The 23,197-nt window shown below is 36.1% G+C and overlaps 1 protein-coding gene across 4 annotated transcripts in view; it reads left to right on the plus strand.

Moving 5' to 3' along the window:
* Nucleotides 1-17: 17 nt before the first annotated feature.
* NT5C3A (5'-nucleotidase, cytosolic IIIA) overlaps nucleotides 18-23,197 on the plus strand; it is a 29,674-nt gene continuing 6,494 nt past the window's right edge. The window contains exons 1-2 of one of the 4 annotated variants that reach the window (XM_019470541.1): nucleotides 89-157; nucleotides 16,337-16,443. In XM_019470541.1, coding sequence (XP_019326086.1) covers nucleotides 16,342-16,443 — 102 coding nt within the window. In that variant the 5' untranslated portion in view covers nucleotides 89-157; nucleotides 16,337-16,341. Of the gene's footprint in view, nucleotides 158-15,795; nucleotides 15,956-16,336; nucleotides 16,444-18,883; nucleotides 18,935-23,197 lie in introns of those variants that run through there. The other 3 variants (XM_009273474.2, XM_009273476.2, XM_009273475.2) reach the window with 3 other exon arrangements.

Below are 23,197 nucleotides of genomic sequence, written 5' to 3' on the forward strand. Positions count from 1 at the left end.
GGTGCCCTGGGAGCATACCAGGAACAGGACCGCCGTGGCGAAGATGGGAGCGGTGGCCAGCGCCAGCCTGTGCGCCCTGGTCGGCGGGGTGGTGCTGGCCCAGTACATCTTCACCATGAAGAAGAAGACGGGCAGGAAGACCAAGATCATCGAGATGGTACGTGGTAAGAGGCCGAGGGCGGGGGGACGCAGAGGAGGCCGGCGCCCCTCCGCCCTCGGCCGCACGCCCTTCTCCTTCTCCTCAGGCCGGCGCCTCCCTGTGGGCCGGCTCCCCCCGGCCGCACCTGTGGACGCTGGCGGATATCCTTCACTCGGCAGGGCGCGGGCGGTCCGACACACGCCGCCTTCAAATACCAGCCCCCTGCCCAAAACACGCGAGTCCCTTCTTCACATACGTGCCCTACAGATCCGGCTGTAGGCAGTTCGTCTGCTGGCTGACACCAAAAGTTAAGATGGGTCTTCTCTCCAGATGTGTGGGGCTGTCTGTGTTGTGTCCACCCCTGGAGGCGAAGGGGCAGAGGAGGGGTGTTAAGCCCAGTTTCTGATCATAAGGACGGACGCTGGAGGCAGGAGCAGCATTTCCACCACAGCACGATCCACTAGCACTAAAAGTGTCTGCTCCATCCTGTCCTGTCTGGCCCATATGTGCCTATGCGTAAAGCTACAGGTCTTGGTGGTAATTTAAAAGCCTGCTTGTAACCTGTAATAGTTAAAAAAAAAAAGGGGGGGGGGGGGGCGCGTTCAGCCCCCTGTTGAAACTGGGAAGCAATGTCTTTTCATAGTTACTAGAAAAGGAAGGTGGAGCTCGCTCTCTACTGCCCTTGTTAAACTTGTTATTTAGGGTATTATTTAAATATCCGCTTATCAGTAACTGGATGGTAAAAGGTCTTAGTTTAGACAAAATGCTGATTACGTTGAAATCCTTCAAAATTTGAGTTTATGATTTGGACACTGCTGTACTGAAGAACTGAACTGAAATGATCAAGTGACTTGATGTTAGCCAGTGGATATTTTGTGATCTCCCCTGCAAAACCTTATTAAAAGCTCAGATTTATTTTTTTTAATTATACATGGAAACATAGATTTTGCTAAGAGCTAGAATTCTGTATGTAAATTGTGAGCTGTCTAACTCCTCACTCAGCCATGTGATTCACCACTTGCCGGTGGAAGTCATACAATGTAGTTTGTGATAATGTGGGTCCAGAGAAGAATTCCACTGTGCGTTTTTACTAATCATAGAGTCATCATACTTACTGTTGAAAAAATATTTGAATGCTTTTTCTAGTCATCAGTCACATCATTCAACAATTTGGAGGGGTTTTTAGTTTCTCTGAGCCCACTCCCAACAACAGCTTGTGGTAGAGCAGAAAGTTTGGATTGCCACTTTAAAGAGGTTTTAGATCTATTTCTAAAAAAGGGCTTTCGACTCTACAGTAGGATTTTACAAAACTCATTCAAAAACTTACGGTGGCATAACACTGGTTAACTATAAATTATTCTTTTTTTTAATTCTAGTACTGTAATAGTAGAACTTACTTTAGAGTTATGTGGACAATAAAATAACAACATTTAAAAGCCTGGTCATACAAACACTCAAAAGGCAGATCCAATAGTTTCACCAGCTCCTATTTACAATATCCCATTTGAGCTGTAGTTCAGAAAGTGCCTAATAATTGCTAAAGATGTATTTGTATTGACTTTCTGTACAATGTTTGAATGGTGTTTTGGCTGGGAAGACTTTAACTTTTATCTTTGTTGCAAAGACTTTGCCTTTGGTAAGAAAAAAAAATTGTTACACCAATGTTAAACTGATTTCTGGTAAGTGACTTTCTTAAGTATGTACTTCAGATAACATTTTCAGAGCTATGTTCTTGGACACAGATCTGTCATCCTAAGTAGATACTTCCAAAAATTCTGCTTTTATGATCAGAGCTTTTCTCAACTTTAAATTGCAAGGGAAAAATAAAGCTTGTTCAAAGCATGTCAGCTTTCTCATATGGAAACATTTTAGCAGTTGAATGCAACACATGAATACTATCTGCTCACTTTAGAGAGCTAGCATTTCAAGCGATGTTCAAGTTGGCAGCTTCCTCAGCTAACAAACATCTTTAGTTAATCAACTGCAAGTCTTCTTTCTTCCTCAAGGCGTATTTTCAGTGGACACATGTATCTTCCTCAAGGAGTATTTTCAGTGGACACATGTAAGCAGGCTGTGAAATTTCTTTGAAATAAGTGAAATAGTTATGTAAACTTCATAGCAAGGAGTTTAGTTTGTCAAATAAGGGCAAAAATGGGTTTAAGTGTTTGTTTTACTTGAATATGCTGCATTCTGGAGAACTTCGTGAAATAGTTTTATCCACCAGTGTAGATTTGATTCAACGTTTGTCATTTACAAGACACTGTATCTGTTTTAGTTTACCAGAAGAGAGACCTTGCTTTGAGCTTTGGGGAGAAGGTGCTGTTTCCAGTCTTTAATTTAGTGTAAGGGGGGGCGGAACAATAATGCTTTATTGAAATCTATTTTTTCTAATACACAAGTTACTATACCAGGCTGGTCTTCTGTGTTAGATTAAAATTAAGGGGTTGTTCTTGTATTTTTGGTAGATTTCTTTTGGTTCAAGTTTTCTTTGGGGAAGATTACACTTTGGTTTTATACCCCCATTAGACTCAGAATTTCTTTGATTTATAACTTTTATCAAAATCAGAAGGGAGCAGGCCTATTTATACCTTAGTTATGTGACTTCAGTTCTCACCGATGAAATATTCTTTCATTATAATTAACTACAGCAATATTTTTTTTTTACTTTTTTTCTTAGTTAAAATAAAATTAGGTTAATATAAGACCCAAATGTAAGTAAAAAGCTGACTTATAGCAGTGTTTAAATGCTAAAAAGACAGTGACCTTTAAAAATAATTAGAATATCTATAAAACAAGTTAATATCAGGGATTATGATGCCAAGAATGATTAATGTGAAGAAATGTGGCAAGGATTCTCAAGTATTGTGGAAAATATAAGGGGGTTTCCATGTTTCCTTGTTGAATAATAAAAATCAATAAATTCTTAAATATCTATCTCACATTTCAGTAGATGAATTCTTTTTGCAAAGTAATTAGCCTGGTACACAAATTTAAGCTTAATAAAGACACCATAAAATTACTGCATCTTATTTGGAAGCAAAGGTTTACATTTGGAATTAAAGTATTAATATTGTGTCTTCGTTGACCGCCTGAAGTTTGCAAATAGGGAGTTTTTCTTAGGCACTAATACATGTAGACAGAGTTACTTTGGCTCCATTTCTGAAGTAACAGAGGCATTAATAGTAAATACATAGCCAGTGACGTGAAGTTTTACTCTGTGTGTGTTAAGAAACAACTATCTCCCAAAGCCTTCTGTATTACTTTGCACAGCCAAATTCCCATTTCTGTGAAACTGTAGAAGTATTCCTACAGTCAGGTGAAGGTAAAAGTTAGCCGTAAGGTTGCTAACTTTAATTTAAAGAGAAGGTTAATAATTAATTAGATTTTTTAAGTAACTTATTAGATGTTTGATAGCTGCTTTAAGAAGAGGTTAAACCTTACAGTAACATGCAATCTTTTGGATTTTTCAGGCCCCACACAAGTTTGCAATGAAGTTGTGGATCCTTATATAGCAAATCAATTCTACTGACAATAGACTTTGGTTTCTTGCTTAGTCTTTGCGAAGCCTTTAGAAACTCAGCAGAAAACAGGTGTTCACAAACTGGAGTGAAAAATGTTGCCTAAGTCTTTTGAAAACACTCGTCTGTAAGGAATGGCCCATGCTGACTAAAATATGGGGTTAATGTAGGAAAAACTGCTTAATGGAGTAACAGTATTTTTTATTGTTTGTCTGTTTCATAAACAAAGTTGTTAGAACCTTGGATTTTTTTCAGCAGCTTGTTCCTCACTCTTTAATTTTGGAGCTTTTTATTGTATTTATTTTATAAGGATTGAGAAACATAATAGAGCTGGTTGAAAACAGAATAGCAGAATACCTTAAACTGAGACCTATTCTCTCAGGTTTATTTTCCTGAAAACTGGGCAAATGCTTAGTTACATTTGTCTATTTCTCCATTCTGTCCCTGAAGTGAGAGGATCTAATTACCCAAAAAACAGACTTTCTATCAAATTTCAACAGCAGCAAATTAAAAATCAACTTAAAAAGCAGTTTCTCATTTTACAGGAAACTTCTCAACTAGCCATTGTTAAATGTCTCTGGCCAGTTTCCTTTTTAATATGTTGGGGGAGGAAAAGAAATGCATGGATTTTTGCAGTATTAGAATTTATCTGGAGAGAAATAAGCAATGAAATAAGAAGTGAGGTAACTGCTGTTTATCTACTTTCCTAAGAAATAAAAGAACATATTCTGTGAGTGAGACTGTCATAGGGTTTGTTTGGGGTGATTTTATTATTATTATTATTTTCTTTTAGTTGCCAGTCTCTGGTGAGACTGGCTTCTTGTTTCATACGGCGTCAGAGCATTTGTGCCACAGATGAAGGATACAGACCTTTACAACTGGCAGCAATCACGTACCACTCCACTTCTTTAATCTTGTCTTGTTGCTAGTAACTAGTTGTTATAGTAACTGTGACGTTACTCTGGCATGAGACATTGATGACCCCCAAATGGAGAATGAAGTAAAGGAGTATGTAATATGTAGCATACATGTGATGCTATCCTTCAAGAATCTAAATCGCGAGTATGTGAAACTCATTCATGCATACTTTTTCCTTTACAAAGACGAAGAAGAGTTTGAGCCTGAGCAAACTGGAATCAATAAAAGGGGAATGGAAGGAACATGGACTCTCTCTAACAATCACCACTGCAGGACATTGTCACGTTCTGAGTATTACAGTGATATTTAAAATGTCGTAATCTTGAGAGCTATCCAGTGATGTGATCCATGTGGGAATAATACTGTTCCAAAAGAATGGTGCTGTGATATGAACCTAAGTAGTGAAAAGTGAAAGAACTCATGAGACCTAATACTGCCCGTACCTATTGACGTGTGACTGAGAGCCTTTACATTACTTGCGACTAGACTACTAGAATAATTTTTAGAATATTGTTAAAATTTTAAAACCAAGTTAAGGTTGATAAGAGTACTGGAGATGTCATATAACTACTTCTATAAAACTTGATTTTTGTTTAGACTGTATTCCTCAATAGAAAAATCACATTGACAGAGTGATAAACACCAGCATTACTAAAACAAGGTTGTGTTGCCTACAGGCTTTTTGCACAGATAATCATAATATAAAATAACCTAGAATGTGGCTAGTAAAGCAAGTTTACACAGGCCAAGAAAAACACTTTAAGCGTAGTTCATGTTGATACAACTTAGATACTAGTAATAGGGTTTTATTCTCACTGTAAAATAGTTCAGTTGGAAATTTTAAAAGTTTGGATCCTAGGAGAAGAAAAATGGACTCCATTTCAGTGTTTTCTTCTAACACTGTTAAGAATCAAAAAGTAGTCTGCTACACAGATTATGTACGTAGTAATATTTTACTTTATTTAGTATAATAAGCTGATCCTACAATTTAACCACCTGTTTCAGAAGTAGGTTTTAATTTTTTGAAAATGCCACTGGCTTTTTTTTTTAATTCAGTAGATCTTGAAACATATTCTTACAAGGAATGGGTATGGGAAGATCAATTAAATCTTTAATTCTGCATTAGTTTCTTTAGAACTGATTTATCCTAGTCATAACAGTTACCAAAAACATGATGATGAACTACACCTGAAAATTGAGCTCCAAGTAGTAAATAAAAGTAAATGTCAGGATATGATATATACTGTAGGTATAGGCTCAGAAAGGCTTGTTTGCTGCTTTCTTTTATCTTCTGTATAAAGTCTTTTTCCACAACAGAAGAGCAATCCTTCAGTGAATCATTCTGCTCTGGAATATGTTTACCTTTTCATAAATGCTTGGTACGTATTAAGTCATATTTTCAAGTGATTTTTCTCCTATCTGCAATAACTCTTGATTATTGGTTGAGCTATAATGGCATCTGTTCTATTAAACTCTTTTTACAGATTAAGACCAATAGCAAATACTGCAAGTATTAAACATGTTACCTTTAACTGTCAAACAATATAAGCAGTAAGAAGGTTTTTTAATTGTCTGAATATACATATCATTGCAAATTTGTTCATATTATGCAATAAAGTTGCATAGCATTTCAACAGTCAGTCTTGAGTTAACAAGAACGACCAACTTTTAGAAAAAATAGCTAAATTGATCAATATAGGCATTGAAGAGACCCAGGGTATGGATCCATGCATTTATAAGCAAGAGAATACTAGCTGTAAATTCAATAGCAATTTTAAATGTACCTGTAAATGTAAAAATGTCACAATCTGTGTAAGTCTGGAAACTTTTTAAAAATACCTTAACTTTTGGAGTTCTTTCCTTAAAAGAAAAAAAGAATAGCTGCCTTTTATTATTACCTTTTATTTTCACTTGAATGAATTGCATAATGCAAAGTACATCATCTTTTTCTGTGTTGGCTAGTTCCGATTCACATTAATAGCCTTCAAGCCATCAGCCCCCTTTCTTCTCTCCATGCGTGCATACACAAGCATATTTTGTGCAAGTATACTACAGTATACTCTTCACTTACTGTGAAGAGTAAGTCTTGGACAGAGTTTAAGGAAAAATATCAGAAGAGAAGCACACTGTTAGATTTTATTGCTATAACCTGGTGCATTTGTCAGCTGGTAATTTAATTTTCCAGATTTAAATTTTAGCTAGTTGAGCTGCAGCAGACAGTGTAGAGCAGCAGGTGGCACTAGTGTGAATTTTGTATCGGTTTGCACGGCAAGCTCTCTGAAGATGGATATACACTATTTTGTAAGTAACCTGTCATTTAAGAAATCCTGTCCCACAACGACTGGCATTTCTTGGCCACTACCTGACTCTGTCCTGTCCAGGTCAGACATGTACAACTGAACTGCTCCTGCATGCAGAGGGCCTAGAATAGCAGCTATGTCTCTGCTGTCTGTCAGATGCTCAGCACTGAAGTTTGGCTGATCCCATCACATGCTAAGTGCAACTGAGGGGCAGCAATAGCTCACAACTATTCTTCCTGGCCTCCTTTCCTAACCAGCGTGCAAAGAGATAGAAGGCCAGGTAAGACTGGGCAAGAGAGTTGGGTAAGTATACTGCCGTGGAGGATGTGGAAAATAAAAGTTAGGACATGAAGTCTAACTTTTACCCTGGCCTTCTTACAGTCACGTTACTGTGCAGCAGTTGATCTGTAGTGACTATTTCTTCCTGGGGCAGAGGTCTTCGTATAACAGTTATGTTGACCAGCAGCTGGACATCAGCTGCTTTCTCTTACCCAAAAGTAATCAGTCACCAATGGTCAGCTGCTGTAAAACATCAGAGAATTTATGATGATTGTACTAGGCAGATTTTTTGTCCCATGTCAATCATGCAGCAGCTTGACTGGCACTGTGCCATTCAGTTGGAATCTGTGGCTGTTGTGTTGGTCATCTCTATCAGCTTATTTGTGTGGAGTTTCTGACTGTTTAAGAAAAAAAAAAAATCAGTGCTCATTAAAAGTCCACTGGATTTTTCTAATTTTTCTAATCCTTGTATCAACAGAGTGTTTTACTTGAATGTTAAAAAAAGATGAGGCATTTTTCAGTACAAGTGGACATATGCTTAAGGTTGCAGCACACAGGTCAAAGAAGATACCATGTTTAAATACTAAAACTGTATTCTTTTTGTTCAGTAATGCCACAAAAGAATACAGAGCTGCACTGACTTATCTCAGACAATAATTACAAAAATAATCTTTAATATCCTTTCTATAAATTACGTAAATAATGCCTATTGGTAGAAGGAAATGTGGCTTCTGCTTTCATATATGCCAACCTTTAAAAAAAAGAGTTAATTTATTTCATTTGTAATTTTTTTTTTTTTAAAGGGGTGGGGCAAGGCCCAGACTTGGACACTGAAGATTCATTAAGTGTCTGAATACAGAATTTCAGACTTCTTGAGCTGGTTTTGCCACCAAAAAGATTCCTGTTCAAATGTAGTTCTTCTTACTTGTTTCCCCACTCATTAGCTGTAGCTTCCTTCCTGCACCCTTATATAAAGAACTGTTTGTCCGCTTTGCAAATTGGATCGCTGAAATAATCCAAGTTTATTAGAGCTTTTGTTTTTACCTCAGAGTTTGTTTTACTCCACCTTAATGCTGACAGAATGAATGCCACTGAAATGTACCATTAACCCTGTTCCTCTAAAGCTTTCCCTCTTTGTTGGAAACTTATTAGTTATCAGACTCAAAGTGTAATTTTTACACTTAGCAGTTATTAACACAACACTTATTATCCTGGATTGCATCTGCCTTTGCAAAGTAAATCAGTTATGGGTAAGTCTAATCTGGTCTGCATGTTACCATGGAAAAATTGTATGTGAAACTGAAGGGTAGGAATTAGTACAAAGCAGTAGTAGTATTGGTACATTAGCAGTAGTAGTAGCATAGTATAAAGTATAGTAGTGGTAGGATTAGTACAAACTGGTTTTGAACATGTCCTGTATCACTTCCAGAGGGCAAATACACGGAGATACAAGAAATAAGGAGCATCCAGTTGCATCTTTGAATGGATCCAGTGGTCAGAAACACCCATAAAACAATGAGACACAGAGGCAAAACAATGCATGACGCCTCAAGTCATCATGCTGCCTATTACCTTTACAATGAGTGTATGGTAGCTGTATTTCATCTTTAGACTTAACGGATTATTTTTTCAAGAAGTTTAAAGAAGGGTCTGTACTCAAAGAGATCCTAACAGTTAAAAACTTAATTAGTCTCAATGTGTAACTTTAATTAGAATATTGTATTAACACTACATTCTTCCATCAGAATTGTAGTGTCTGGTAATGCATTGTAGATTAAACTTTGTCCTGCTGACTTTGCTTTCAAACTGGGTCCCGCAACTCCACCATTCAAGGGTCAGAGTTTATTTGATCTAGATACAGCTTTCTTAGGCTTAGTGAAAAAAAAAATCTAAGCAGATGGGTTTTTTTTCCTAGAAGCAGATAAGAGAAGAGAAGCAGCAGCAACTGCTTCAGTCCAGGCCTTGGGCTTAATGCAAATTCCATTCTAGATAGTGTTACATGGGAAGCTTCTAAGGAAACAAGCATTTGTTTTAAGTTATTTCACTGCATATGCTTATAGATATATACAGGATATTTAATTATAAAAAGTATACATGCAAATGTACAGTTTGGGGAAAAAATAGTATAGGTCATCAAAACTACGTTATTATGCCAGGTGAGCTTTTGCACACCTGATAGCTAATTAAGAATTTAGAAATATACTACAGTATCTACATACTGCCAGTTCTTAGAATTCTATACTGTTTGCCTAGGTATTTTGAAGAATTGTTGTACCAACAACCTCACCTGTAAGCATTCTTTCAGTAAGCGTTAGATTCTGTGTAGCGTGAGAGGGAAGTGGATCTTTCAGATAGCCAGACTCCAACATCTGTCCTGTTACCATAGCAGTATTAAAGGAAAATTCAAATTCAAAAATTCCGATTTGTCAAAAATGAATTTTCTGTATCTGTGCTCTCTGAAGAAGAACCGGTAGGAAAAAAGAAGGATGGGGTAAAAAATAAGATACTTGAAATTAAACTGAAGCACTATCATGAAGAGCAAATGATTCTCCCTGTCATCATGTTACAAACAGGGAGTGTTGGCTTACCCTCCATGAAAGGTCTTGCCTGATACAGATAGTATCATCTGTCTAGCAGTAGTCTGTAGCAGAGGCCCAGTGAAAGCGTAAGAATGGGCAAGTTGTCATGATTTTTTTTCCAGAATGATTTCCCAGCCTCCAGCAGCTTGTATTTCAGAGACAGTGTCTGTAATTTAAGAGGAGCTTTTCTCATGTGTTATCCAGTACCTTTTTAAGGCTGTGTAAACTTACAGTATCACCAGAAAGGAATTCCACATCTTACTACTTTACTTAATTGTGTGACCTGTAGCTGACTCCTTTCATTTGTTTTGAATGTGCCTCCTGTTAATTTTAGTTGATGACCTCTACCTCTTACACTGGAAGAGATAATGAACAATCTTTCCCTATTAACCTTTTCTATGCTATCCAGTCATTTCTCTTCCAGGCTGAAGAATTCTATTATATTCAATCGTTCATTGTGTGGAAGCTTTTCATATCATGGCTCGTCCTTACTGCCCTTCTCAGGGCCTTTTCCAGTTCTGTTCTAACCCTGTAAGGTTGGGAGACCAGAACTGCATTTGTTATTTATGGTGCAAGTGCATGATGGCTTTATAAAGAGGGCTATCCAGAAAGCATTGGTAAGAATAGGCACCAGTGAAATGTAAAAATGAAGGCCAAGAAAAAAGGCTCACTTTTCTTCTGCCCTGGATTGAGGGAGTGTTACAACCTTGATTTCTTCTTTCAATTCTAGTGCTTTAGAAGCTATTTGTAAAATTTAAGCATAATATAACAACTTCTTAGTATTGATCTGAGCTTGCTTACATTTAGAATATTTTTACGTTCTTTTTTTTGGCAAGGTGAGGGGAGAGGAACAGTTAAGAAAAAAACATCAGATTAAATTCTGGCTCAGATAGGATGTCATTTATAGACCGGTATTTCCAAGATACATGGTTACTGACTGAAGATCATGTGATCATTTCCAGATATGCACTGATTACTAAACAACACATAACTTTTTTTTTTTTTTAACCTACCAGTTTCAAAGGTTAATTCTCTGCAAAGTGGGGGAATGGGAGCAACGCACAGAGATGAGGTGGTTCCCCTAACATACAGCTGGAGGCAAAAGCTGCCTACCCTGAGCTGTATTCAGTCAATCCCAGAATCTTCAGAACTGGTTCTGTATAGTTTGTACCCCATATATTCTCTCAGAAAGAGACTAAATTTTTGCCTGGAGTAATAACTGACAGGAGGAGATCACATGAAATACTGAAAATTCAGGCCCTGGTTACTATTAGTTCTTTGTAGACTTCTATAGAGGATTTGAAATATTGCGTAAAGTGTTGACTTCTGTTACCACAGTTGTTACAGTTCTTTCTGGGTTTTGTAATGTGTAACAATACCTCTGTGTTTGAGAAATATGTCTTTGATTAATGTGTAAGTCCATCAAAACCTCCTACCCCTATGTTCTATTACCTGGACTTCAAGATACCAAGTCGGCAATGTATTTGGCTTGCCTTCATTCCTACTTTCTTGTAAGATTCAAAATGTCTGTTGATTTATCACCAGCAGAGATTTCTGCTTTTAGAGTGTTTTTGTAAGCACAAGGGAAAGGTGCATAAGGGACAGTGATGCTGCAGTGCCTTTTATTCTCTCATCTGGCCAATCAATTCCATATAAAATTGCAAGTCATGGCTTCCTACATGTTTCAAACTGATGCTAAAAACTCAATTCATTTTAGATTTCCAGAACTGCAGAAACTGGTTAAAAAAAAAAACAAAACAAAACACAAAAAACCCCCCTTCTTATTCTGACCTCGTAGACTTTCATAGAGTAACCACCTTGAAAGATCATGAAACCAGAATAATTTGTCTCACTGCATGACCTTAACATAAGCTAATCGTTGTTCTTGTCCACTGCTTAAAGCCTTTGCTTAGTCCTAATGAAACTGATGATCTACCCCATGCTTAAAACATGCACAGTTACCTTGCTGAATTAAAATGTGTCTTTATGTAGCCTTATTTTTTTAATGAATGAAGTGGTTTTATCAAGATACCATTTTTCAGTGAGTGCAACATCATAGTGATTGTTGTATTAAACACAACAAGAATAAATAATTAAGTTTAGCTGTTCTTTATACATTTGAGTCTGTGTTAGCACTAATAACTTTATGTGTTCAATACAGTCATAAATGGTCAGACTATAGATGATCACCAGTTTTCTCTTGTATTGTAAAGAAAGCTTGAACTCTGATCAGATCTAGAAAATCTCTATCAAATAAAGTTGCTAAATATGTCTTGTCGTACAATGTTTACCTCCTCTAATCTGTTCTGTGCTTGCAGTTATTTTTGCCTTTTTAAAATGTGATAGCTGAGTAGGCAGAACAAATTCTCAGCTAAAATGGTACTGCTGAGTCTTAAAACCATTTAGGTTAAGACCCTTACCTTCTTAGCATGTGTCTTTTCTGGATTTATCATAGTTTAAAGAATTCAGTCTTTAATATGTTCTTAGCACTTTTCCGTAGCGAGTGCTGTTCAAGCTCTTTCAGTTTAAAGAATCTCTTACATTCCTCATGAGCAATCTTTATAATACACAGACACTTTAATATACAAATAATATTTCTGTATTGCATCATACCAGCTGTAAATATGGCTAGCATTTTTTTACACCAAACCTGTACTGGAAAAATAAGTGGTATCCAAAATTCCTGCAAGGCCTTTATTTACCCCAGCTTCATCAAACTGAACATTTATCTTATTTTCCTTGTAATTGTCACTTACAAATATAAAAAGCTATTGCTGGAACCAGTATGCTGCTCGTTAACTCAGTTCACTAGGGCATGAATAAAAATCATGTTTGAATTAAATTATTTTATGTTGGTTCCTTTCTTCTGCTTGGTTTTGGTACTTGAGTACTAAGATTCAGTTAGCTTTCCCTGTCTTGTGGAGATTACATCAAGTAGTCTGCTTTGGAAAATATGTACTAAGTAGACTTACTACAAAAGCAAAATTAGAAAACAAATACAGTTCCTTAACGTTTAAAATTGATCCCTGCAATAAAACAAGGTATTGCTCAAGTAAACTTGGGCAATATGCTAAATATATGGGGATATATTCAAAGTTGTTCAGTTGTAGTAAGCTCACTAAATAAGAATAAAAGGTAGTAAGCTCATGAAAAGCCACTAGCTAATGTTTATACTGGAGACAGGATTCAGTCTCTAATTTTTGTAGCAAATATTCTAATTTTAATGAACAGAAATGACTCTTAAATATGACCTCTTTCTTGATCTTTAAAAGCTGATGTCAGTTTAGTTGAAGTATTCAACTTTTTACTTTAAAAAAAAAAGTTCAGCTTACTTGCTTACATAACTTATCTGTGCTGTGTTCATTTCTTTCCACAAATAGGTGCAACTTAGGGCAGAGGTGTGTAAGAACCAGCAGAACCAGTTTTTCTTTGCTTCAGACTAAAACTTCCAGTGCTTCATACTCTTTGAGAGCATCCTGAATCTACAAACCAGGCTCACCTACCACACGACCATATAAAGTTGAATGTTTTCCTAGTCTTGTATGAATGACAAATCATCTAATGTTTTAAGTGTTGTTCTTTTTTTTCCTCTCTCTTTTTCTGTGTAGAATATCCTGCAGTCGAGATATGGCTCTCAGCCAGGGAGAAAAGGTTAAAATAGAACCTATCTGTTGAAATAGCTATACCTCTTTAGTTCATGGTTCTTAAAATACATTTAAATGACCATCGGTATTGTGAGAGTGGAAGTGTCATGCTGGACTTTGTTTCTGTCTCTTTAAAAAAGAAGTGGTAATTTTAATTCATGTCTTACCAGAAGTTTAACAATGTAAACAAAATGCTCAACTGACTCAAATCAGCAGTAACAGAACATGGTCAGTAGTAGCTATTGTTACTTAATTAAAGAGTTTGACACAAAGGTTTCTTAGAGCTGCAAAGGCAGTCTTACTTGTTTTGTAGATGAGGAGTTTCATATAAGGCATTTTCTATAAAGTGAAAGTACATTATTATTAGAGATACCATAGATGTTTTTCTAAGAATTAGGTGTTGGCTGTATAAATGTTTACAGAAATTTTGCTCACGTCATTTTCTAGCTCTTTCACTAACACCATAATCGTTCATTTAAAATGCTAATCAGTCTAGTATACCAAAAATTAGTCTGTAAAAGTTGGACTTAATTTCTGCAACTCTTTTCTTCAATCTTAAATCATATGTAAGGTTAAAAAAAGAAAAACACCAAACTTTTTGTTTCCAACTTTCATAAAGAGCAAGCTAACTTTCTTTAAATTCTTGCTAGCATTGGAATTAATTTTTTCATCACATCTAAGAAGTACCAGAATATCAAAAGGCCAGCCCCACCATGTCCCAGTCTCACCTATGAGGTTCACAAGACTCATTTATGTCAGTACTGTTGTCACCTTTGAAATATATAAAAGCTCAAAGACCGGTACTTTGCAAATTGAATGTATAAAGTAATGCCTTTACCTGAACTACATGATTCATCTAGCAAGCATATTTTACTTTAGTGTTCATAAGACTTATCCAAAATTGGAAATCCAGCACTGTCATAAGCTACAGCTTTTTGTTGTGCAAATAATTCATATTTATTCAAGATACTGTATTATACATAACTTTCCCAAACACTATTGCGGAGATATTATTAACTAAAAGCATGCTAACTGTGTTAAAATACTGTAAAAGGTAATATTCGCTGTATGTTACCTATTGCAACAGTGTACAAATGCTGTAACAAGTAGATTTAATGGGAGCTATGAATCCTGGCAAATAATGATGCCAAGTAAATTAGATTTACTGTATATAGTCTTTGCAGGGATTATGTTATACTCTGAACACACCTTTCAAACGGTTTTGCTGCCCCAGGATACAGCAGACTTTAACATGTACATTTTGGGAGATCTTGTTCAATTCTAAGAGGATGAGTGTTGATGAAAGTTGCATGTTTTGTATCAGCTGAAGTATTCACTAGTTGTTTCATTGGGTCAAAACACAGAGAGCAAAACTGAAAAAAAATGAAAGTCCTTGGTGTAGGTCAGAGTCTGAGGAATCCTGACAGAGTACATACTAGCCTACAGTTGGAGTGCGCACACAAAACATATATGGATCCACTGTACCATTCAGAAAAAGTCTGTTGATTTCTTTAAATCTAGAAAACCATCACATCCTCCTTCAAAGGAAATTTTGATAACTAATGAATTTCTAGAGTCCTGGTAAGGGGGGGGGAGGGGGCGTTTATAGTGTTAGGGTTTTTGTGTGTGCTAGGCTACTACCCTGCCCTTGCTTCAGTTCTGATGATTGCATTGGTCACATTCATGGCCACATATGAATTGGTCTGATGTTTGTGGTTAGTTCTGGCAGCCTGAAATAGTGATCATAAACCTATGGTTGAACATGAATTATGGGATAGTATAGGGAAGCTTGTACTGTTGCTATAGCAAGAGTTAACTTCACATGACACTTCCAAGCATTTACACAACTTCAAAGTGTAAATAAGATTACACCATACTTCCTTCATCCTCTCACAGTAAAAAAAATTCCTTTTAAATACATCTTCTGTGTCACCTAGTTACTGTCTTTGATCAGGCAACATGCCTAATGACAAACTTCTGAAAGCATGTTGCGTTTGCCTTGTCTCAAAAATCCTGACAAACAAGCCTCCTTGATTTCCTGTTTCAGTATCACATAGATAATTAAAGTCAAAGCAAAGAGTAATTAAATAATTAATTTGCTGTTTCTACACAAATAAATGTGTGCTCCCTTGTAGACGTTAATGAGACCATGTCAATGAGCCGTAAGAAATTTGTGGCACTCTGCAACAGGAAATCCTAAAATACTTAGAATGATTTTGTTAAAGGGTTAAAAAGTAACAAAGTAGTAAACTTATGCTTTGAAAAACAAGTGCCTTCCTCTGTTAGAGCAGTCCAAATGTGCCTACTGCATCCATGAAAGCTGTTCATTCAGTGAAGGTCAAAGGTTTTGTTGTTGGTACACCAGCTGATCATCTGTAAGCCTGTCAGGCTGTACTGCTGAGCATAACAAACTGCTGTGCATTGCTGATGTGCGTCACAGGACCCTGGGGTTTTGCACCGGGATTAGTCAGGCTGTATTTGGAAACGCCCTCAACTGCACTTTGTGCTGCTATATTAGTGTTTCTCAAGCAAGAGGAATTTTCTTTTGCTTCTGCAGCTGCTCCTGCAAAACCCTCTGGTAAGTGTGCACAGCTTCTGTCAACAGTACTGACTCTGTCTTCTGCCTGCATTTTTAAGCCAGGGTTATGAGCTGAGGCATTACTTACAGTTGTTTATTGTGACAAACTGTATTTTAAAAAAAAAAAATTGATAGCACGGAATTGGCAACAGCACTGAAGGAATAAATATATTTACCAGTTTTTATTGAATAGGTTAATTCAACTTAAACATTCGTCTACTTTTAAATATGTATCAGGGTAGTCTTAAGTGTGGGTATTTTCAGAGTGACGTAGCTATGTACCATGCATGTCTGCTTTTATTTCTGTACAGCAGGAATAGCAAAGATCACATACTATAGCAGACCAATTCTTAAAAGGATTTGGTTGGTTTTTGTTGGCAGCCTGTATGCAAGCCCTGCGTCTCTGGACTCTGCTTGCCACCTATGCTGTTGCAGTAGGACAAAATCAAGGACAGAAGAATCAGGAGTGCCCTAAGCTCAACGCACAGGTACTCTCCTATAAAAGCACAAGAGGAAACACTGTTGTCATGTTTTCTGTGAACGCTCTCTCTCCAGATTTTTTATATGTTTTTTTTTTTCCCAAACTAAATATCAGAATCCAGCACATTAAATGTAAAAATATGTAAATAATTAAACAAAATAAACCAGGAAAAATTATTTTTAGTATGCATCCTATTCCATTTCTTGAAATAGCTTAGGTAGTGAAGCCACTTCCAGTTACTTCATATAACCTGTGCTGGGGATCTAGTTTTGCAGCATATTATCAAGCAACTGTGAAGATACTCAATGTTCTGTTGTTTCATTTCCATAACAACATTTGCTTGTTTACTTTTTAGATAAGTAGTCCTAAGGCTATTTCTTGGCAAAACTACCAAAAGAGTAATTTGGTAATTGCTAGTTACTAAGGATTTCTTGCCACATTTGAGTTTACATCATATGAATATAAAACGTGTTATGTTTTTGGTTTTGGTAATTATAAATTAATAAATATCTGTCCTGAGCTCAGGTTATGCTAGCAGACTGCACAATCACTAGTGCAGTTCTCCTGACTAGCTGCACATAATGGAGTGACTGATGTGACTACACTCGTGTCCAGTAGCTTTTAATGTTCCTGTCTAAAAGATAAGCCTACTAACAGCTGGGGCTGCTAAGAGAAACCTCTCTTGCACTCACGGACCAAAATTCAAATTGTCTGAATTAAAACCAAAACTTGGTTTATACATATATGAGCATATGAGCACATGTAGCTATATATGAGCATATATAGATGGAGGAAAAGATACACACACACTCCCATTCTGTGGGTTTTGTTACGGCTCCCCCACTTCACGGAACTCATACATTGCAAATAGCAGAAGTTACATGAAGAAGCCTGCGTGCTTTTCAAAAGTTTTTTCGTAAGCTTTGTTTTCTAGAGTAAGTAGATGAGAGTAATGTTCTGTAATAATATCAAAAAGAAAAAGGGAGTGAAAAATAAGATGTAAAAGTAAATTAAGGAATGTGCCCCTTTTCTTTATAATTTTACCAAACTCTTACTTTCTGCCACCAAGAACACTGAAACCAATTTTCTGTAGCTTGCCAGGGTGTCAAATTTCACAGCTATCACTGATGCCTTTTTGGTACATGTCCGTAAGTAAGTATGTGTGATAGCTAGTCTCAGACCTTGGAATTAAGCATTTGCAGTTCCCAAAATAAATGTCATTTATTCTTGGTTTATACTCTTTTACCTGGAAGCTATCACCATAGACTAGAAATAAAATTTACAAATAATTGAACCCTACCCATTTTATCACTTTGATTTGCATTTTCCTTGTTCAGAAATAACGTTAATAGTTCCCTCTCCTTGTCAGCCCACTCTGGTGTGTCAAATATTTTGTGGAATATTTTTAATAAGTTCGTAAGTGTGAGAACAGTCCTTACTATTATTCGGAATTACTGACACCTAACAAAGTACTCTATCAATCACTGAGAATTATAGAGAAGTTCCCTTAAAATTTTATCCATCCATAATGCAGGGTGTTTTCTTAGCAGTTATTTTTGGGAGGTATCCATACTAGATTAGTCTTTGTAAAATAAGAAAACTTTGTATTTGCCAAGTAGCGTAGGCTTACAGGGTATCAGTATAAAAAGACTTTGCCCCGTTTTTTTATGTCCTTGGTCAAAACATTACTTAGCAGACTTATGATGATAACCTCTTATATTTTTATTTATTACTAGTAATATTTCAGGCTGTGTATCTGGATTTGATTGCAAAATGAGACATATCTCCATGTAGTTAAGATAGCAAGTCATTCATCAGCTCATCCTTCCCAACTTAAAATTACAGATAGTGAAAACAACAGAAGGTCCCACAGTCGTCCTTTATATGAATTTTCTTTGTATTAGCTACTCTTTTATTGGACTTTTTTTTTTTTTTAATCATAGGGACTTAGGTTGTTGGGAAGGGAAGTAACTGCTCTACGTCCAGCACTCAGTAAAGTTCAGTATAATCTTAACTCCAGAATATGACATTACACCTTGTGCACCCAATCAGTTATTAATTCCCTAGGATACCTGATTGGAAATGCCTACTATGGCATCTGTGAATTCACTTAGATACCTGCCTTTCATTTTAGTGATTATCACCAACTCTTGTTTAATAATCCAATTGATGCAGCATGCATTTAGATATACACTGTCTCAAATACTAAGAAAACAATATATGTAAGCAGCACCCAGATACAACATAAAAGCATCTCTATTTGCACTCTTCCTATCCAATTGTGTATAAGAAACTTTATTTCAAAACTAGAATTCAGTATGTTCTTTACAGTAAATACTTTTCCTCTTTATTTAACCCAGCTACACAGATGTATGTCTCATGTACTAAATAGACTTGTAATTTTCAGAACTATCTTTGTTGTAAATGACCCATTCTGTGGTTTGTAGGACTGGGGGATTTCCAAACCTGCGTGAATCCATTACTGTTCATTCATCAAGGTATGACTATAACATCGTTAGCTACAAAAGAATTTCCTACATCCTTATTCCAGTTACCTGCTATCACAAACAAGCAGATCTTTTGTTCCTTTTCATAAATCAAATTAAGCTCAACCTTTAAAATAATCTTTTTCGGTTTTGTTCTCCTTGCTTCTCTTTGAAGGCTCCTTAAAAAATGTCAGAGACTAGAAACTTGAATGTGTTTCTGGCCATTGTATATGCCAACCACAAATTACCCTTGGGAGTTGTCATCTTTTAACATGTGTTTTGAAAAGAGATACTGGTCTCTGAGCTATTTCAGTAAGATATAGCTGTCCTTGGTAAGAAAGCAAAACTCTTCTCACACTTTTATAAAATGACAGAATAAATAGGGGCACTTAAGTGATTCTTTCAGATGTCACGGTGAAATATGAATTCCTTTTCCTGTGCTTATATAGTTTTAGTCCTGTATGTAAAGCTTTCTTGCCTTTGTTAGTTGCTGTGGAGTATTTTATTTGGTTGTTTCTCCGTATGTGTTCTTCCCAGTCAACTGCTGCATCAGAATTTTGGGCCTTTTGTATATACTGAGTTGACTCCTAGAGCTCTCTTAAACAATTAATAGAAAGACAAATATTATCAAATTGACTGAACTTTTCTTATTGGCATTTTTTCACTCTTTGTTCTTTCATCTGTCTTATCAGTTCTTTCCAACTTGAATCGGCTTGTCTCTTTCAACTCTGAAGAATGGCAAATATGACACAAAAACCCAACAGCTAGACTGGGCAGACGTGTAAGACATTGAAGGAGACAGTTTGCCAGAAAACTGGTGACTGCTTATTAGACAGTTTTGTTTAATTCTAATATAATAATGATAAAGCCTAAATAAAAGAATTGCTAATTAACGTTCAGTTGCAAATATGAATACAAGGAACTAGTGATGGGGACAGTGGCTACTTTGACTAACCATACTTGTCTGAGGCTTTATCAGAGGCCCTATCCACAATGAAGACTTGTTTTTGCCAATGAAAGTGCTTGTGAGACTGAAATTGTCTGGGTTATAGGTGCTGCAGAACACTTTTTTTCCCCCCTAAATTAAAATACTCTTCACCTGACTTCAATTCTTGTGTAAAAATGAAAGATGCATTAGAAATAAATGAACCTTAAAAACTGATCTTGAGTAGGAGTACCAGTTTACAACATCAAAGCAGGAAGCTTTCATCATACTCAGAATCTTAAGCAATGTCTCGTTTAACATCATCTACTGAAGTGTTTACTAAGGAGGTTTTTCCTCAGGTTGTTTCAAAAACTTACGAAAGGCCTCAGTCTGAAATAAAACAGTAGTAAGCAATCCAACTTTCCTCATACAGTCTCTCCCTCTGATCTCTCCATCTCCCCCAACATCTGTTCTGTTTAAATCAGTTATATTAGGAAGTCTGTTGCTTAGTATCTAAGTAAACCAAATAATGTTTGAACTACTTCTTACAAAACATTTAGATTTCACCTTGTTTAATTTTTGCATTCCAAGTCTAAAAATAAATATATAATTTCCCTCCTGAAAGTCAAAGGAATTCAATTAGTCAATTTACAGTGAAAAAATTACAAAACAGAGTCAAATTGCTTTATCTTTCGTTATAGAGAAAAAATGCCATATACCCACCAAACAAGTGGTAAGATTACTTTTGTTTACCAGCACTGTGTAACATACAAAAGAAATAACCATGAAATACCTTTAAAGAGTTACAGATTGTTAATGTTTTATTTTGTGAAGCTAGATCAGTTGACATACTTCTGCTGATAATTGTGAATAAATATCTATAAATGCTTTGTAGATGTATTTCTCAAAAGATTAGGGAATTCTTTAACAGGTATTTTTCAGGAATTTTTTTTTTTTAACACTCGTTAGCTTTCTCAATGATTCCCAGTTTGGGATGTAGCTGATAGTTGGAAGCCAATCCTAATGTACCTTTTCTGAATTTGCTCTGCTAATAAAAGTAACAAGGCACTGCAACCACATAGAGAACAACTGTCTTGGTTTAGGAGGTACCATTTTTACAGAAAATGTCTTTGCCATAGGATGGCAAAGGAAAACCTTAACTCTTCCAAACTGAGTGAAATGAATCCAGTTTTTTTTTTTATGAGACTTACAAAGCAAAGAAGTAGTAAATACCCTGTCATGACTTAAGAATTTTTGGCAGGATATTCTGGTATAGGTGAAACTTTTTGGATGGGTGGAAAACCTTGGAAAATTATCAGAGACTCGTGATTAGGGTTTTAGAAGGATTCTATTTTCTGTTTTCATTAGTGTCTTTGAGGATATCAGCCAAAAAGTAGCAGTAAGCATACTGGGGATTAGAATTACTTGTTATATTGAAAAATAGGAGCACTGATGTGGAAGAAAAGATACAATCCAGCAAGACTCAATGTAAAATTTAGCGCTCTGTGCAACTACCTATTTCTGCCTAGGAGTAATTTTGAAGAATATTTGTTTATTACCAACTGAATTTGAATCATTATCACCATATTGCTGCTAACAAAGTAAGTGTATTCAAATGTATATGCAAAGATATTTTCTGAAGACATGGGCCAAAGTAGCCCTTCAGCTAAGGCCTGAAAAGAGCAGAGCAGAAAGGTTATACCCAGTTATGGATGCTGTGTTTTAAGAATGATATGGTTCAAATGGATGGGCCAGGACATCAAGAATTGTCAGAGGTTTAGAAAATTGAGCTCCGCAAAAGAAGAATTAAAGAAATTGGGGTTCTTTAGTTCAGGAAGAAGGGAAAAATATCTGTGAGCACCTGTGAAAAAGTGTAATTTCCTCCAAGTTGAATGACCTAAAATTACAGTAAGGAAGGTTAAGTAGAGGTTAAGCAAATTTTTCTGAACATAAATATAGTTGAGCACTGAAATACGTGGTTGAGGAAAGCGAGGAATATGTGAGCGAAGGTTTTGAAGAATGGGTTAGACAAGTATCTGCCAAGACTAATGTAGCTGTAATAGTTTGCTCCTACCTGAGGGCAGAGTGAACTAGAACCAATGTTGAAAGGTACCTCCAGCTCCTTCTTTTCCCTGACACACAAGTGTCTTCTGTTACAAATGCGTGTGTTTGCAAGACTTTAAAATGTCATCTTTTTCTTAAATGATAACCTAATTGCAATTTGACTTCAAGTTGGTTGTTACTAATAAACAAAAGGCTTAGTAGCTTCAAGAGCAGGAAGAAGGAGTGTTGTGTGACTTCTTAACAATTGGTGATTAGAGAACTGTGGTTCCAGAAATGTGTCTGGAAATAGGAGCTAAATAGAAGCTGGTTTTTTTGGTTTTTTTTTTAATTAGGTCATTGCAGCAAAGATTACATACTAGGTATAAGAAAAGGGAAGCTGAATGATCAGAATGTGAAAAATGTAATTCCTAGCACTTCATCATCTCTGACATTCTATACACAGAAAATAATATTTACTACTCATAAATGCCCACGTAAACAGATTGCAAATGTCTGATGCCTTTGCTTTAGAAAGAGTCCATACATGATTATAAAGGAAGAAAATACATACTAAATTTTGAAATTTCTGTCAATAAGTAGTTCGTTTACTATTTCTGCAAGGTTGAAGAGAAACTTTTAGAGTAAGTAAAGGCTTGGGGGGGAGGGTGTTGTTTGGGGAGGGGTGGGGGGTTTGTGTGGTGTTTTTCCTTTTTTACAACACGTTTGCTCCTACCTGAGGGCAGAGTGAACTAGAACCAATGTTGAAAGGTACCTCCAGCTCCTTCTTTTCCCTGACACACAAGTGTCTTCTGTTACAAATGCGTGTGTTTGCAAGACTTTAAAATGTCATCTTTTTCTTAAATGATAACCTAATTGCAATTTGACTTCAAGTTGGTTGTTACTAATAAACAAAAGGCTTAGTAGCTTCAAGAGCAGGAAGAAGGAGTGTTGTGTGACTTCTTAACAATTGGTGATTAGAGAACTGTGGTTCCAGAAATGTGTCTGGAAATAGGAGCTAAATAGAAGCTGGTTTTTTTGGTTTTTTTTTTAATTAGGTCATTGCAGCAAAGATTACATACTAGGTATAAGAAAAGGGAAGCTGAATGATCAGAATGTGAAAAATGTAATTCCTAGCACTTCATCATCTCTGACATTCTATACACAGAAAATAATATTTACTACTCATAAATGCCCACGTAAACAGATTGCAAATGTCTGATGCCTTTGCTTTAGAAAGAGTCCATACATGATTATAAAGGAAGAAAATACATACTAAATTTTGAAATTTCTGTCAATAAGTAGTTCGT

This window comes from Aptenodytes forsteri, unplaced genomic scaffold, assembly GCF_000699145.1.
Source record: "Aptenodytes forsteri isolate BGI_AS27 unplaced genomic scaffold, ASM69914v1 Scaffold270, whole genome shotgun sequence".
Classification (NCBI taxonomy): domain Eukaryota; kingdom Metazoa; phylum Chordata; class Aves; order Sphenisciformes; family Spheniscidae; genus Aptenodytes; species Aptenodytes forsteri.